Here is an 18141-nt window from a genome sequence, read left to right as displayed (position 1 = left end):
ATTCTTTTATTAATTCTAACATTTTGGGTGGAGTTTTCAGTATTTTTTTATATATAAAATGTCATCTGTAAACACAGACAATTTCACTTCTTTCTTTCTCTTTTGGATGCCATTTATATCTTTATCCTTCCTGATTGCTTTGGCTAAGACTTCCAGTACAATGATGGATAGAAGTGGCAAGAATGTTTTGTATCAGATCTTAGAGAAAGAGCTTTCAATTTTTCATTATAGAATATGATGATATCTTTGTACGTGTCATATATGGCCTTTGTTATGTTGAGGTGCACTCCTTCCATACATAATTTCTTGAGAATTTTTATCATAAATGGATGTCGATTTTTGTCAAATGTTTTTTCTGCATCTGTTGAGCTGCTAATATAATTTTTTTTGCCCTTTTGAACTCCAGAATTTTCTTTTGATTTCTTTTAAATTTTTCCATCTCTTTATTGATATTTCCATTTTGTTCATATATTGTTTTCTGGACTTTCCCCACCTTTAGTTCATTCAGATTCTTTAAGACAAGATGTTCTACAATCTTTGTCTAAGAGACCTTCCACCATGTCTTTTTCTGGGACAGTTTCTGTTGATTTGTTTTTTTCCTTTGAACTGGCCATACTTTCTTGTTTCTTTGCATGCTTTGTGGTTTTTTGTTGAAAACTGGACATTTGAATCTAATAATACGATAACTCTGAAAATCAAATTCTCCTGCTTCACAAGGGTGTGTTGTCGTGGTCAAAATGAGTCAAAAGTATGTGGTGTGTGATACGAGTTCACTAGAGTTTAAATATGGTGACTTCATGATTTAGTGCTTTCAGGTTCTATTCTCTTTCCACATTAGAATTACTTGGGACCATTAATTGTTGATACTCATCTGTTTTAAAAGAGTTATTGCCCCCTCAAAATGAGAATATAGTAATCATTCAAATACAAGCATTAGTAAAATCCTTAGAAGCTGTGCAATGAAAAGATAAAAAAATTATGATTTTGTATTTATTTTTACTTTAACACCACTACGTGTAGTTCTATCTATTTTTACCAATTGCCTTAGTTTCCACAGTCAGATCACTTCATAAGTTCATCCTCTCCCCTTCCACTCAAATTTGACTTAGTGCTCTTGGTAATGTTTTAATAGACAATTGTAAGGCTAGAGATGGATCCACATTTAGAATCTATAGTTTTTAAAATCACCTTCCTGAGTTGCACAAGATTATAAGCAACTTTATCAAAATGAAGAAGAAATTGAACAGGAAACTTAAAGAAAATCAACAATATTTGTCTTCTTCTTTTCCCCCTTTTCTGCATTAGAGTCTTATATGAGAAATAATTGGAGTCTCAGATGCTACAAGATGTGTTTTGTTCCTCTATGAAGCCAATCAGCTTTATGGCAATACATTTTCTGTCAATTTAAAATAAAAATACAATATTTATTTAAATAGTAACTTAAGCAAACTGTTCAAATAGAATATCTTAGGGTTAAACACATTAAACTTGTATTTTACGAGACAACTTCATAATAGCCCCACCCCAGCTCTATGGCATCTAAAAGGGAGAAATTATCCAAAGAGAGAACAACGATTGTTTCAAGAAATTTGTTAAATATTGGTTGTGCAAAGATAAGTTGGACATGGATCCTAATTCACTGAGATGGGGACATTTTAAGTAGATCTCGTAAGCCATTGTGAAACTTTGGCTTTTTCTTTGAGTGGAATGAAGTGCATAAAATTAAAACAAAGTGACTTAAGTTTTAAAAAGATGACGTTGTCTACTGCGTTGGGAATATACTCTATGAGTCAGGGGATGAAGCAGGGACTCTAGTTAAGAAGACTTTTAGTAATGCTAGTATGAAACAATTCTTTGTCAGATCAAGGTGGTAATATCATAGCTATGATATATGGGTAATTATGTATATATTATGTATGTAAATATAGAAGTAGTTGACTTCATACAAATTTTAACTTTTATTTTATAGTACATACTTAAATAAATCAATGTACTTATGGAGGGTTAGGAAAAAATATAGTTTAAATGCAGGTGACAGGTATAGGATTAATATACATTATGTTTATTCAGTTGGGCAAAATGGGAATAAAAACCCACAGAAAATGAGGAAAAGGAATAAATATGCAAATTACAGAAAAGAAAATTACCAAAGTTTACAAATTTATGAAGAGACACTCAAGCGGACCAATATTTAGAGGAATGCAATTAAGAAATGCTGAGAGAAGGATAGATTCTTTCATAAATAACCTACTGGAATATGAACTATAATGGCCTTTTGGAAACTCAACTGAACATACATATTAAACTGAAAGACAACATTCTGTGAATTTATCTCACTGAAAAGTAATATCATATAAAGATGTATGCATAATGGTTATTATTTTAGCATTGCTTTTGATGGCAGAACAACCCGGAGAAACAGGAATTTCCATCAACATGGAGTAGGCAAATAAGTTTTGATATGTCTACAACATGGAACATTGTTTCTAAATGACAAAACAAGAGGTCAAAAAATGTTTCTTTGTATATCAAGAACACAGCCCCTATATATGTATTTAAGAGTATGAGCAAAAAATAAGAAAATGTAGGAGTATGTGTGTTAGGTTTTAAAATTAGTAACTGGCAGTGATGAGTTAAAGAGCTGTGAAGGAAAAAGGAGTGGTAAAAAAAGGAAAAGAGGAGGAATATGGGAAAACAGCAGAGTACAAAGCACCAATAATTTGTTTCCTCACTTGGACAACAATTGCAGTTGCAGAATCTGTCTGATGAAACTATTTTGGAACTCTGGATTCTACTGAAGGTTTGCAATCTCCAGGGAAGGGCTGGAGAGTAAATTCTAGTTAATTTTGATCACTTTCAGTTCTTAGCACAGTAGCAACTACCCATCTCCCATCCTCCAGCCCTGTGGCAGACAGCCATTCATGTGTTCCCGGAGAAGCTTGCACACAGCTTGGGGGAGCCAGGGTGGACAAAATGGATGCTGTCCTCCAAATATCCCAGGTCTGTACTCTGTCAATGATGCTACTTTTGATCTCTGAACTGTAGATAAAGAAGTGGGTGGCATTTGTTGTTACAACTCCCCTCACTGTTGCAAGCCCATCTTCCTCTTGCTGAATTATCTTCCAGTTGATTTAAAGGCCAGTGCCACTTTTCTCTCCTTATTGTTTTTTCTTTTTCCACTTTTGGGAGCCAAATATTAACAATTCGTTCTTTCAAATGGAATTGTACGTACGGGGGAAATTAGACAGTCACTATATATGAACACGGAAACGTGTAGGCTCAGAAAAACCTGAGATGACCTCAAGTTAGTACCTCAGGATGATCCTTGGTACAGATACAACCTACAACAATAAAACAAAACAAAAGAAAAGAGGCAACAACAACAAAAGAAACCCAGTAAACTCTGGTGAAGGGGGAGAATCTGATTTCCAGAGTTACAGTATCATTAGGTTCTTATGTTCAATTTTCAACAAGAAATCAAAAGATGTACAATAAAACAGGGCAGTAAGAGCCACTCAAAGGAAAAAAAAATCAACAAAAACTCACCCTGAGAAAAGACATGATGGCAGATCTACTTGACAAAGACTTTAAAACAACTGTTTACAAAGGCTGAAAAAACTAAAGGAAGATTTGGAGAAAGGAAAAAAACTATGAACAAAATGGAAATATCTATAATGAAACAGAGAATCTAAAAAAGAAGCCAAAGGGAATTTCTGGAGCTGAAAAGTACACAATTGAAATTAAAAATTCACTAGAGGAATTCAAAGGCAGATTTTAGTAGCCAAAAGAAAAACAGTGAATTGAAAGTAGGACAAAGTAGATCACTGAGTCCAAGGAATAGAAAGGAGAAAGGTTGAAGAAAAGTAAACAGAGCTTAAGAGATTTGTGGCATACCATCAATTTCTGACCAACACATACACTGCAAGAGTCCCAGGAGATGAGAGAAAGGGTCAGGGAGACTACTAGAAAATAATGGCTGGAAATTCTCCAAATTTAATGAAAGTCATGAATACAGAAATCCAAGAAGCCCAATGAATTCTAAGTAAGATGAACAGATAGGGACCGATTATTGTAACAACGTTTGATAACTCCACTTTTTGTTTTCTATATGATTTAAGAGAGTAATACATTAAAAAATAAATAGAAGTCTAAAAGCTAGTACTATTTTAACTTTGGTTGACAACTCTACATTTTATTTTCTACATAATTTAGGAGAGTAATGTATACAAATACATTATTAGTTTATATTTTGGAGCACATGATGTATAAACATGCAATTTTATGACATTGACCACTAAAATAGGTAGAGATCGAGTTGTAAAGGAACATATTTTTAGTATGTTGTTGAAGTTAATCTGGTATAAATTCAAATTAGAGTGTTACAGTTAATGTAACTCCAATATAGTTAAATATAATTCCAATGGTAACCACAAAGAAGATATCTATAGAGTATACCCAAAAGGAAATGACAAAGAAATTTAAATTTTTCACTGCAGAAAATCAACTAAACTCAAAAGAAAACAGTAATGCAGGAAAGGAGGGACAAAAAGGATATAAGGTAGGTGGAAAATAAATATCAAAATGATAGAAGCAAATTCCTCCTTATCAGTAATTACTTTAAATGTAAATGGATTAAGATCTGCAACCAAAAGATGGAGATTGGTAGAATGGATAATAAAACAAAAAAAGATCCAACTATATGCTGTTTAAAAGGGATTCCAATTAGATCTATGGATACAAACTGGTTGAAAATGAAAGAGTGGAAAAATATATCCATGCATATGACCAAAATAGAGCAGGGATGGTTCTGCTAATATAAGACAAAATAGACTTTAAAATACAAAAGTTAACAAGAAACAAAGAAGGACTATACACACTAATGAAATAATAAAGTAAGAAGATATCACAATTATAAACATTTACATAAATAATAACAGACCATAAAAATATATGAGGTAAATTTGACACAAGGGAAGAGAAATATAGTTTTAATAATAGTTGGAAAGTTCAACAGCCCATTCTCAAAAATGGTTAGAACAATCAGACATAAGATAAGGAAGGAAGTAGAGGACTTGAATAAGATAAAGCAAGTAGATGATCTATCATATATTTATAAAATATTGGTCCAACAACAGCAGATGCACATTTTATCAAAAGCACATTGGAATATTTTCCAGGATAGACCATGTGTTAGGCTTCAAATTAGTCTCAGTAGATTTAAAAAGAGAAATATCATAGAAACTAAATCCCTTGACCACAAAAGAATGAAGTTAGAAATCAATAACAGAAGGAAAACTGGAAAATGAACAAGCTTGTGAAAATTAAACAACATACTATTAAGAAAACCAATAAATCAAAGAAGAAATCACTAGGGAATTTAGAAAATACTTTAAGACAAATGAAAACAAAACTAGAACATACCACAACTTTGAGGATGCAGCAAAAGCAGTAGTTAGGGACCAATTTATAGGTAAAAATGCTTACATTAAATAAATAAAAAAAGATATCAAATCAACAACCTAACTTTACAACTTAAGGAACTGGAAAAAAAAAAGCTAAACCCAAATTTGGAAGAAGGAAGGAAATAAACATTAAAGCAGAGGTAAATAAAATAGACAATAGAGAAACAATAGGGAAAATCAATAAAGGCAAAATTTAGTTCTTTGGAAAAATCAACAAAATTGACAAACTTTAGCTAGATGGACTAAAAAAAAAAAGACAGAAGAGTCAAATTAATCAGAAATAAAAGTGAGGACTATATTACTGAAGCTACAGGAATAAAAAGGATTACAAGGAAATAAAATGAACAGTTATATGCCAACAAATTGAATAACCTAGATGAAATGCATAAATTCCTGGAAATGCAAAACCTACCATGACTAAACCGTAAAGAAACAGAAAATCTTAATAGGCCTGTAACTTGTAAGGAAATTGAATCAGTAGTCAAAAATCTCCAGGCAAAGAAAAGTCCCAGACCTGAGGGCATCACTGGTCATTTCTACCAAACATTTAAAGAAGAACTAACACCAGTCCTTCTCAAATGTTTCAAAAATATTGAAGGGAACAAAAACTTCCTAATTCATTCTCTGAGGCCACCATTATCCTGATACCAAAGCCAGACAGAGATACTACAAAAAAGAAATCTATAGACCATATCACTAAGGAACATGGAGGTATATATTCTCAACAAAATGTTAGCAAATCAAATTCAGCAGTACGTTTAAAGGTTCATACACCATGATTAAGTGGGATTTTTTTTCCTGGAGAGCAAAATTGATTCAACATATGAAAGTCAATCAATGTCATATATACCGCATTAATAAAATGAAGGGAAAAAAAATGATCGTGTCGATTGATTCAGAAAAAGCATTGGACCAAATTCAACATCTTTTCATGATAAAGAAATTCTCAACAAACTAGGAATAGAAGGAAACTACTTCAACAGAATAAAATCCATATTTGTAAAACCCACACAAACATTATACTGAATGGTTAAAGATTGAAAACTTTTTCTCTAAGTTCAGGGACAAGGCAAGGATACTCACTCTGTTTTATTCAACAGAGCACTGGAATTTCTAGCCAGAGCATAAAGCAAGAAAACGAAATAAAAGTGCATTCAAATTAGAAGAGAAGAAATAAAATTTTTCTTCTTTAAAAATGATATGATCTTATATGTATACAAGTCTAAGGATTCCACTAACAAACTGTTAGAACTGACAAACTCAGTAAAGTAGCACAATACGAAGTCAAAACACAAAAATCAGTTGCTATTCTATACTCTAACAATGAACAATCCTAAAAGGAAATTAAGAAAACAACTCTATTTACAATAGCTACAAATAGAATAAAATATTTAGGAATTAACTTAACCAAGAAGGTGAGATATTTATAAAATAAAAATTAAAAACCATCACTGAAAGAAAATACAGAAGACATAAATAATGAAAACACATTTCATGTTCCTGAATTGGAAGATTTAATACTGTTCAGATGTCTATACTATCCAAAATGATCTACAGATACAATGCAATCTGAATCAAAATTCCAACAATGTTTTTCTTTTTTTCTTTTTTGCAGAAATAGAAAAACTTATCCTAAAATTCATACAGAAATTCAAGGGACTCTGAACAGCCAGAATAATCTTGAAAAAGAAAATCAAAGTTGGAGTACTCACACTTCCTGATTTCAAAACTTACTACAAAGATACTGAAATAAAAAGATTGTGGTACTGGCATAAGGAGAGACATAGAGAACAAAAAAATAAAATAGAAATCCTAGATATAAACTCTTGTATATATGGTCAAATGATTTTTGACAAAGGTGCCAAGATCATTCAACGGGAAAATGAGTCTTTTTGAAAAATGGTGCTCGGAAAACTGGATATCCACATGCAAAAGAAGAAAGTTGAACCCTTGTCTAATACTGTATACAAAAAGTTGACTTAAAATGGATCAAAGACCTAAATGTAAGACCTAAAAGTATAAAATTCTTAGAAGAACTCATAGTGCAAAGATTAATGATGTTGGATTTGGCAATTATTGTTTTGGATATGATACCAAAAGCACAGGTATCAAAAGAAAAAATAGATAAGTTGGAATTCATGAAAATTAAACATGTTTTGTTCATCAAAAGATACTATCATCAGATAAAAATGCAAACCAAAGAATGGGAGAAAATATTTGCAAATCATATGTCTAATAAAGGAATCAGGAATATATAGAAAACTCTTTAAGCTCAGCAAGAAAAAGCAAACAACGCAATTAAAAAATGAGCAATAGACTTGAATATGTATTTCTCCAAAGTAGATATAGAAATTTCCAATAAGCACATGAAAAGATGCTCAACGACGCTAATCATTACAGAAATGAAAATCAAAACTACAGTGAGATACCACTGCACAACCATGAAGATGATTACTATCAAAAAAAACCAGAAAAAAACAAGCATTGGCAAGAGTGTGAGGACATTGGAACTCTTGTGCACTGTTCATGGAAATGTACAGGGGTACAGCTGCTGGGGAAAACAGTATGGTAGTCCCCCAATACACTAAAAATAAAATTACCATATGATCCTGCAATTCCACATCTGGGTATAAATCCAAACAAATTCAAAGTAGGATATCTGAAAGATATTTGTACAACCATGTTCATAGCAGTATTATTCTTGATAGCTAAAGCATAGAAGCAGCTCAAATGTCCATTGGCACATGAATAGACAAGCAAAATGTGGTATATATTGTGCAATGAAATATTGAGTGGCTTTAAAAAGGAAGAAAATTCTGACGTGCTAAAATATGATGACTCTTGAGGACGTTATGTTAAGTGAAATAAGCCAGTTACAAAAAGACAAATACTGTATGATTCCTTTTATATGAAATACTTACAATAGTCAAAATCATAGACAGAGATAGTAGAGTGGTGATTATTATTCTTGGGGGAGGGGAATGGGGAATTATTGTGTAATGAGTATAGAGTTTCAGTGTTACAACACGAAATGAGTTTTAGAGATTAATGGTGGTTATGGTAGCACATTATGAATGTATTTAATGCCACTGAACTGTACATGTAAAAATGGATAAGATGGTATTTTTATGTTTGTGTATTTCAACATAGTAAAAAATTGGAAAAGAGGGAAAGAAAGTGATTTGTTCTAAACCATTATAAAGTATTATAATGGTATAATCAATTTTATTTCATTGAAATATATGATATACCTATATATATGTATATCATATATATATCATGTATGTATATGCAGTCAATTTGTCTCTATTTTTAAAATCTTTTGTTTTCTTTCACAAGTCATTTGTCTGAGATCTTTACTACATTTCCATTTCTTCCTTAAGAGTTTTCATTCTCATTGGTTGATAGTTAAAAACAAAGGTGGATGTGTTAGAATGCTTTCAAGGTACTATTTTATTTATTTGTGATCACCTGGAAAAAGAAGAGTGAAAGTGGGCAGAAAGGAAAAAGAGCCTTTAAGTGCTTTCTCTCCTTGAACTGTTCTTTGAAACACTGCTGCCTTAGCTCTTAACAGCCCTCCTAAGAAATCAAATGCTTCTCACAGTGAGATAAGGGGACATGGGAGAAGAGTACAAAATTATTAACAAATTTTTCTTCTGTTGTATTACACTTTACAACTTTTTAATTAATTTAAATCTTGTCTAAGTCAAAGCTACCCATCAGAGGGTACTGTTTACTCAGATGTTGTATGCCTTTCTCAGCCTATTGATAGTGATGCTATAAGCTAAAAATTCCTTGGCACTCACCTGGGCCCCCATGGACATTTCCCCTTTCAGAACCAATGATGTGGCTGGACTGGCCCTGTGGTTCTTAATATGGATTGCAAGATGCACCTTAGAAATAATCATCAGGGAACTTGAAAACTACACAGCATACTTAGGGACAGACAGTGAGCACATTGGCAGAGAGAGAGAGAGCATGGGTCTTGAGTTCTGCATGTATACTCTTTATTGGCAATTTAAAACATAATAATGAGAATTAAAGTGTGGGAAGGGAAAAATAAGCAGTCAAGTAATCAGTTATCTAAGTCAAACAGAGATCGCTAAACGAAAGGAAATATTGGGGTGGGTGGCCTGGCTTTTTATCTAGTCATGTAGCTGACAATGTGTTTATTGGAGATAGCTGTCTTTGCAGAGGATGCCTGGAAAATCAGACACTTAATGTCAGGCACTTGCATTCAATAAACAAAACAAAACAAAACAAAATAAAAACTGTCAGTTGTCTACGCTACAGTAAATTATTACTGAAACTTAATATGCAAATGAGAAACTTTCCATTTTTTGATAGGGACCTACTTAGATTACATAACTAGATTCCTTAATTTGTAAGTAGATTGAGACATATTTATTTTTCACACTGTAGTTGTTTCGATACAGAAGAAAATTCTTATTTTTAAAGTGGTTGAAATTTTTAAGGCGGCTTTCCCCTGAGAACCCTGTGTTCTTTCCTTGCTTTTCCATGAGTCAGCTCTTATACATCATAAATTTCACTTGAAACTTTATTGTCTATAGTCATACTTTCTTTGACATGGGGCCTGTAGGTTAATACAAGGATGTCCCTAAAGACAACCTAGTGTCTCCTTTTTTTTTAATATCTCAAGTACTTGTGTATTTCCTAGGGAAATTTCTAGCTTAAGTTCATATAATTAAAAATATTCTCTTAACTTAGGATGCTTTTTCAAATTGCTGCTGGTAGAGGCTGAAAATGGGAGATACTCATTTTTTCAGTTCTCTTTGTAGCGTGATAGCCATGTGGCATAGATATATGACTGAAAATGCATAAAGGGAATTCTGGAGAAGATTCACTTCATATATAAGGAGAGAAATATGTGAGTTGTTTCACCTTCTTGTCTCGCTTTCTCTTTTAAATTTTGTTCTGTTTAGATGTGATTCTCGGAACTACAACAGCCATTTTGTGACCATGAGGTAACAAGTCTGAGGACTAAGGCAAATGGTCTGAGGAGAGTAGAATAGAAGAAGCTGGGTTCTTGAGCATGTTTAGTGCTAAACCAACCCTAGGACACCCTATCTCCAGAATTTTTGTTATGTGACAAAAATAGTCTACTGTTTTAAAAGGGCTTTTAGTTGAGCGTTCTATAACTTGAAGCTAGAAACTTTATAACTGGTAATATAAGTTGGAGGTTACACTGCTCAGATATAAATTTTAAAAAAGGATATTATTTTAACACATGAATATCTTGAAGGAGATTCTTGCTCTTTTTTGTTAAATATTGAAGAAAGGAACTGATTTAAAATGATGGTAAGTGCATTTTTTCAGACTGAAATTTAAATTTCATATATTATCTTTGGCTCACCTAGCTAGTATTCTTTGTTCACCTTGTGGTCTCTGACATGTAAACATTATCCAACATTCTTTCTTATATTTGCTGAGAAGGCTTAGAGTGTGCATTATACTTAATGTGCACAAAATGCTCCAATCAGAAGACATGGTTTTTTCATGCCTCCTCATCAAATATAGCTTTGAGTCGGGAATGAAATCAACAAGATAGTGGACTACAAGGTTTCAGTCCTTGTCTTCCCACAAAAACAATGATTTACCAACTACCCATGCATGAAAATAGCTCTAGAAGAGTTCTGGAGTGCAATTATAAAGCCGCATCAAGCCTATGGGGCACAGAAACTGAGATGGTTGCATAGAAAAGCACAGGAAGCATTTTAACTTCATCAACCCCTCCCTCAGGCCAGCATAGATTGGTGCCAAGAAGGATCTCCATGGGAGGTGGAATCAGGACTCCAGCAGCCTTTGCCACTGAGGATCTCAGCAACCTTCACTGTTGCTGCAAACAACTTTAGCTTTTACCACCAAGAACCCACTTGGCATTCACCGACACTGACAAGGTGATGGGGCTGCTGGGAGTCCTTGCTACTGTGGCCCACTGGAACCAGAGCCACATCTGTGCACTTCCAAGGCCTGAGCTGCTGACCTCCCCACCCCAGCACCATCATATTTGCTGCAGAAACTGGCATGCTATTACTGCATGTGCCCCAGTTCCTAGGTTTTGGTGCTGCAACTGCATATGCACTCACTGCAGAACTGGCACCAATAGGAATCCCCTCAGCTGTGACTTCCCTCATTGGGAAAAGGAGAGTAGGAGGACCCCAGCAGCCTTCATCATTGAGGAGTCCCTAGTCTTTCCCAATGCTGACGCAAGCTGATGGAGCTTCTCAAGTCCATGCCTCTGTGTCTCCATAGAGACTCACTTTAGAGTTAAGGATGCACATAAGCTGAACATCATGGGATAGAAAAAGATATTCTATGCAAATAATAACCAAAGGAAAGAAGAGGTGGCTATACTTACATCAGAAAAAATACACTTTAAGTCAAAAAGAGACAAAAAGGTCCTTGTGTAAAGAGGTTAATTCAATATAAAGATATAACAATTATAAATATATGCACATCCAACATCAGAGCACATATGTATAAAAAGCCCTATCAACAGAACTGAAGGGAGAAATTGACAGCAGTATAATAATAGTAAAGGAGTTCAATATCTCACTTTCAAAAATGGAGAGAAAATCTAGACAGAAAATCAGTGAAGAACTGCTGACTTGAACAATACTAGAGACAAAACACATAATGGGGAAAGGATAATCTCTTCCATAAATGGTGTTGGAAAAACTCGATGTTCACACGCAGAAGAATGAAATAGGATCTCTTATCATACCACACACAAAATTCAACTCAAAATGGATTAAAATGTAAACATAAGACCTAAAACTCTAAAATAATTAGAAGAAAACACAGAGAAAATTTCCCACATCATTAGTAGGGGAGGCTAAGCGTGTGTGGTGGCTTTGGGTAAATGGGTATGTCTATACCTTCCTCTCCATTTTTCTGTAAACCTAAAACTGCTCTAAGAATAAAATCTTAAAAAAAAATTCTTCTTGGGCTGGCCCAGTGGTGTAGTGGTTAAGTTCGTGCTCTGCTTCTGCTGCCCCGGGTTTGTGGGCTCTGATCCCAGGTGCAGACCTAGAATCACTTGTCAAGCTATGATGTGGCGGCATCCCACATTAAACAGAGGAAGACTGGCAGAGATGTTAGCTCAGCAACAATCTTCCTCAAGCCAAAATGGGAAGATTAGCAACAAACGTTAACTCAGGGCCAATCTTCCTCTCACACACACACAAAATGCTTCTTGACTTTGTTCTGGACAGTGATTTTCTTGAACATGACATCAAAAGTAAAGGTAGTAGAAGCAAAAACAGACAAGTGGGATTGCATCAAAATATGAAGCTTCTGCACAGCAAAGGAAATGTTCAGCAAAATGAAAAAGCAACATAAGGAATGGGATAAAACATTTACAAACCATATATATGGTAAGAGGTTATAACCAAAATATAAAAGGAATTCCTAAAAGTCAATACCAAAGTCAACAACCACCACCATAACAGCAAACTAATAACTCATAAAAAATAAGCAAAGGAACTGAATAGACATTCCTCCAAAGAAAACATACAAGTGGCCAAACAGGTATATGAAACGGTACTCAGCATCGCTAATCATCAGGGAAATGCCGATGAAAATCACAATGAGATATCACCTCACACCTGTTAGAATGGCTATTATCAGAAAGACAAATGATAATAAGTGTTGGTAGAATGAAGAGAAAAGGAAACTCTCGTTAGTGGGAATGTAAAATTGGTACAGCCATTATAGAAAAAAGTATAGAGAGTCCTCAAAAAACAAAAATAGAATTACCTTATCATCCAGCAATCCTACTTCTGGGTATATATCCAAAGGAAATAAAATCTGTTTCTCAAAGATATTTTGCATGTCTATATTCATTGAAGCATTATTCACAATAGCCAAAATATGGAAACAAACTAAATGTTGGTTAATGGGTGAATAGGAAAGAAAATGTGGTATATATACAAAATGGAATATTATTCAGCCTTAAAAATAAAGGACATCCTGCCAACTGCAACAACATAGAAGACGTTATGCTAAGTGAAATAAACTAGTTACACGAAGACAAATGCTGTATGACCTAAGATATATGAGGAATCTAAAGTAGTCAAAACCATGGAAGCAGAGAGTAGAATGGTGGTAGCCAGAGTCTGAGCGGAGGGGAAAAGGTTGGTCAAGTGGTACAAAATTTCTTTTATTCAAGATGAATAAGTTCTGGAGCTCTAATGTACACCACTGTGACTATATGAACAATACTGTATTGCATACTTGAAATTTGCTAAGAGGGTAAATCTTAAATGTTCTCACTACAAATAACCAAAAAGTAAATGGTAACTCTGTAAGGTGACGGATATTTTAATTAGCTTGATTATGCCAATTTTTTCAGAATGTTTATGAATAATGAAAAGTCAGGTCATGTACCTTAAATACATGTAATTGTTATTTGTACATTATACATTATAAAGATGTGAAAAAAAGAAGTTGGACTCAATTTCTTCTTTAGTTTTTACTGAAGCTGAATTACAGTTTTGATAATTGTATTTTCATTACAAAATTTCAATTGCCCAGTGGGTAATGGAGAACCATTGAAAGATTCAAACTAGTGAATGACAAATCCGTGCTTTCAGAGCTTATTCTAGCAGCAGTGCAGATGGCTAAATAAGAGGACTATGTGGAAATGCTAGAGAAATAGGAGTCACTATATTCAGTAGTAAAGTCTAAACCTACAAAGTTCTTGGACTTGTTTGGTTTCTGAGGAAAATGGGTGGGGGACATGTGGTTGTGGACTCTACCTTTTAGCATGTGAGAAATGTGGAAAAAATCTGAAGGTTTTCAACCAAAGAACAATATAATTTTCAGAGATATTGGCGTTCGACTTTATATTCTGTACCGTACTTTCAAGGAAACAAGACAGAAAAGATGTTTGTTCTTATATAACTTATAGGTTATTAGGGAACACAGAAATTAAGGGGAGAATGGTCTGATGAGTGTTCTGATTGAGGATCTGCCAGAATTTATGATAATATAAATAATGACAACTGACATAAATTGACTATTTAGCACGTGCCAGGCCAGACTATTTAGCACCTTCTACATTTTTTCATTTTATTTTACATTACATTTCTTATTTACATTTTTTCATTCGGCTATCATAGAAACTCAATGAAACAAAAGCTATTTTTACCATTTCTATTTTACAAAAGTGAACCAGAGGAAGAAAGATAAAGTAATTTTATCAAGGTATTATAGTTAGCAAGAGTGGAAGGAAGATTCGTACACACACCGTCTAACTCATAGCCCCTATTCCTTTTTACAATGAGAAGAAATAAAGATCTCAGTTACTGAAATGTTGCATATAAGGTCCCAGCAGAATAGTCAGGTATAAATTTCTGGAAGATATTAAAAAGTTCAACTTTAGAAGAGATGGAAGACATTTCAAATTATTTCAGAGATAGCCCTTGAGAGAGAACAATTGAAGTGAGATACTGCAATTCTTGAAAAGTTTCAGATGAAGAAATAAAGAATCCTGCAGGAAGAACCCTTGCAGAAAATTTTCCATTTAGGATGAGAAGAGAGAGGAAAAGAAACAATTCAATAGATTTTTCTTTAGAGATGAATATGATGGGAAGACATGAATTTATTTTTAGATCTGTCTTGGGAGATGTATAATCCCTCGAGTTACAGGAAAACTTAAGTAAAATATTGAGTCCCTAAGGAACTAAAGAAAGATCAATGGTCCAAGGTGTAAATACAACCTTCTTATTTCCCTTTCACATGTAGAATCTATTCCCTGGGGAAGAGACTGAGCAAACTTCCACCCTGTTTATAGCCAACTGCATTATATCATTAAATTCACATTCATCCATCTGCATCTTTTCAAGCGACAAAACGTGTCTTTAGTTTTCTCTGCAGCTTGAGAGTTCTCAAAGTCACATTCAGAAAGTATGCTGTGTAGTTCATAAAGATTTACAGGGCATGTATGAAATTAAATCTTTTGCAGCATCCTCTTAGAATCAAAGTAACCAAAGCCTTCGAATCTTAAATTGCCCTTCTAAGACCAGAGGAGTAAATAACACTGACAAGGAAGCAGTAAAATTTTCTGGCCTAAGGATGGTGAGTTTCTAAATTCTATTTATAAGAATTTCCCTTATGCTGTGAAATGGAATTCCAGAGATCTAAGATCTGCCACTTTCTTTCCCACTTTGTGCAATTCTGAGACTCAAGTGAAACTGGAGGAAGAATCTGTTCCAGGGAAGAGTAGAGAATGTTCAGAGATATTAACGGGCTCAGAGGGTACAGTTTCTGAGTCACTAAGTTCCCTTTCCAAGGATGGAACTCTCACTCTTCCACATTTATAGCTTTTACTTTGTGATAAGGGGGCAGTAACTTAATCTCTCCTAGACTCTGGTCCTTTAGTCTAGGATTAGAGACAATCTTTTTGGTTTCCAACCCACGAAGTATAATCTGCATTAGATGCCAGCATCAGGTTGTTGGGTTGAGGGCCTCCACTTTTACTGGTGAGGAGAGGGTTCAAGAGAATTAAGAAATGTTTACATGAGAGTAGGACTATTTTGTTGTGATACTTCCTTCTTCTCCCTACTCCCTTGTTCTTTTTCAGTAGTCATATTTGCATATGACAGCAGTAGCCTTCCCTCTGAAGGAAAAATTAATGATGCCCTTTGCTGTATTTAGCTTATAAAGACTCTAAGAAAGGGAAAGTTAGTGTCATTCAGTATCATGATAATGGTAAAGGCAGACTTGATGGGTCCAGATTGGGCTAGTCTCAGATATTCGCAGCACATAACCCCTTTTGTAGGACAAGATATTGTGGGAAGGGCTAGGGTTTCCCTCTAATGTAACCCTTTTTTTCCTGTACTCACAGATCCCTTTGAAGAAGAATGGCCCTTGGAAATAGCTCTTTTGTGACTGAATTCATTTTGTTGGGATTAACAGACCAACCATATCTCCAACTCCCCCTGTTCTTCCTGTTTCTAATAATGTATATGGTTACTGTGTTGGGAAATATGGGTTTGATAACTCTAATTGGACCAAATTCACACTTACACACCCCTATGTACTTTTTTCTTTTTAATTTGTCTGTAATAGATCTCTGCTATTCTACTGTGATTACACCAAAAATGCTGATTAATTTCATATCAAAAAATGTTATCTCCTACATGGGATGCATGACCCAGCTCTACTTTTTCTGTTTTTTTATCATTTCTGAATGCTATGTGCTGACAGCAATGGCCTATGATCGCTACGTGGCCATCTGTAAACCACTTTTGTATAATGTTACCATGTCCCCTAAAGTGTGTTCCAGCCTTTTGCTTAGTTCATACTTGATGGCATTTTCTGGTGCCACAGCCCACACTGGATGCATGCTGAGACTGACCTTCTGTGATGCAAACACCATCAACCATTATTTGTGTGACCTCTTCCCTCTACTCCAGCTCTCCTGCACGAGCACCTACATCAATGAGCTAGTAAATTTTATTGTGGTGGGCATCAACATCATTGTGCCTAGTCTCACCATCTTTGTCTCTTATGGTTTTATCCTCTCCAGCATCTTCCGCATCAGCTCTGTGGAGGGCAGGTCCAAAGCCTTCAGCACCTGCAGTTCCCACATAATTATGGTTTCTCTCTTCTTTGGGTCAGGTGCATTTATGTATCTCAAACCATCTTCTGCTGGATCCATGGATGAGGGTAAAATCTCTTCTGTCTTTTATACCATTGTGGTTCCCACAATGAACCCTTTAATCTACAGTTTGAGGAACAAAGATGTTAAAATTGCTCTGAGAAAAACCATGAGTAGGACAAAGTTTTGATCAGCAACAGTATCTCCGTACATGTAGTTTAGAACCAGTAGATTCTGGTTGTTTTATTACAGGAATTTAATTGGAAGCCTTGTTATCCTATATCTTTGTTATTATGGCAAAGAAAATTTGAGTCTTCTGTCAATTTGTTTCCAAGTTTTTAATAGTAGATCTTCCTTCCTCACCATTTCACAATTCCTTCTCCTTTTAACCGTTTGACCTGTTTAAGAATAACACTAAAGAATAAATTTATCTCTGCTTTTTCCATTGTCATTATGGTGTTTGTTTTTCTCTCCTGCAGATAGGTAAACGGTTCTGCAAATGATCAAGTAAAGTAACAGTAGGGTGATATTGTGCCATTGGGGATTTTCTATCCACCACTTATATTGTGCTATTGGAATCAGGATCAGATGCTCTGTTTCCACTCCTTTCTTCACATCCTCAATTGGCCAGGAATGTACCCCCTTTAGATGTCAGTGTTTTACAGATATAACAGGTCCTATAAAATCTATAAAATATAATCCACTTTCTGGCAGTAAACACTATGCATTAAGCTTATTTTGGCAGAGATTTCATTTTTACGTTTGTAAATTTGAAACTGAAACTTAGTAGATCATTAATATATGTTCATTTCATAGACATGATTCTAAAGTTAATGGTTGAAGTCATATAGCTTCTTATTGTAAAACCTAGATAAAGTGTTAAGCTCCTGATGTCCAGTCTACTACTCTTTAAAGTATACTTTTCAACTACTTCATCTTATTATTTTTGTTTCAGTAATCATGAAATATGTAAAAACTTCTGTTATAAAAGTTGAATGTGCTTTGTTGGATTATATACGATTGGCTTTCAGCATAGTAGTTTTAATTTTTTGA

At 34.4% G+C, this 18141-nt stretch overlaps 1 protein-coding gene across 1 annotated transcript; it reads left to right on the top strand.

Moving 5' to 3' along the window:
• The first annotated feature begins 16348 nt into the window (after positions 1–16348).
• On the top strand, positions 16349–17278 carry LOC124252576 (olfactory receptor 145-like). The gene has a single exon (XM_046686242.1). It carries the CDS (start codon positions 16349–16351, stop codon positions 17276–17278), a length of 930 nt encoding a protein of 309 aa, XP_046542198.1.
• The last annotated feature ends 863 nt before the right edge of the window (positions 17279–18141 follow it).

This window comes from Equus quagga, chromosome 14 (genome assembly GCF_021613505.1).
Source record: "Equus quagga isolate Etosha38 chromosome 14, UCLA_HA_Equagga_1.0, whole genome shotgun sequence".
NCBI classification, from domain to species: domain Eukaryota; kingdom Metazoa; phylum Chordata; class Mammalia; order Perissodactyla; family Equidae; genus Equus; species Equus quagga.
This window is presented reverse-complemented; position numbering and strand designations above follow the sequence as displayed.

Coding starts and splice junctions, on each gene's coding strand:
- LOC124252576 (XM_046686242.1), top strand. CDS start 16,349: ATGGCCCTTGGAAATAGCTCTTTTGTGACTGAATTCATTTTGTTGGGA.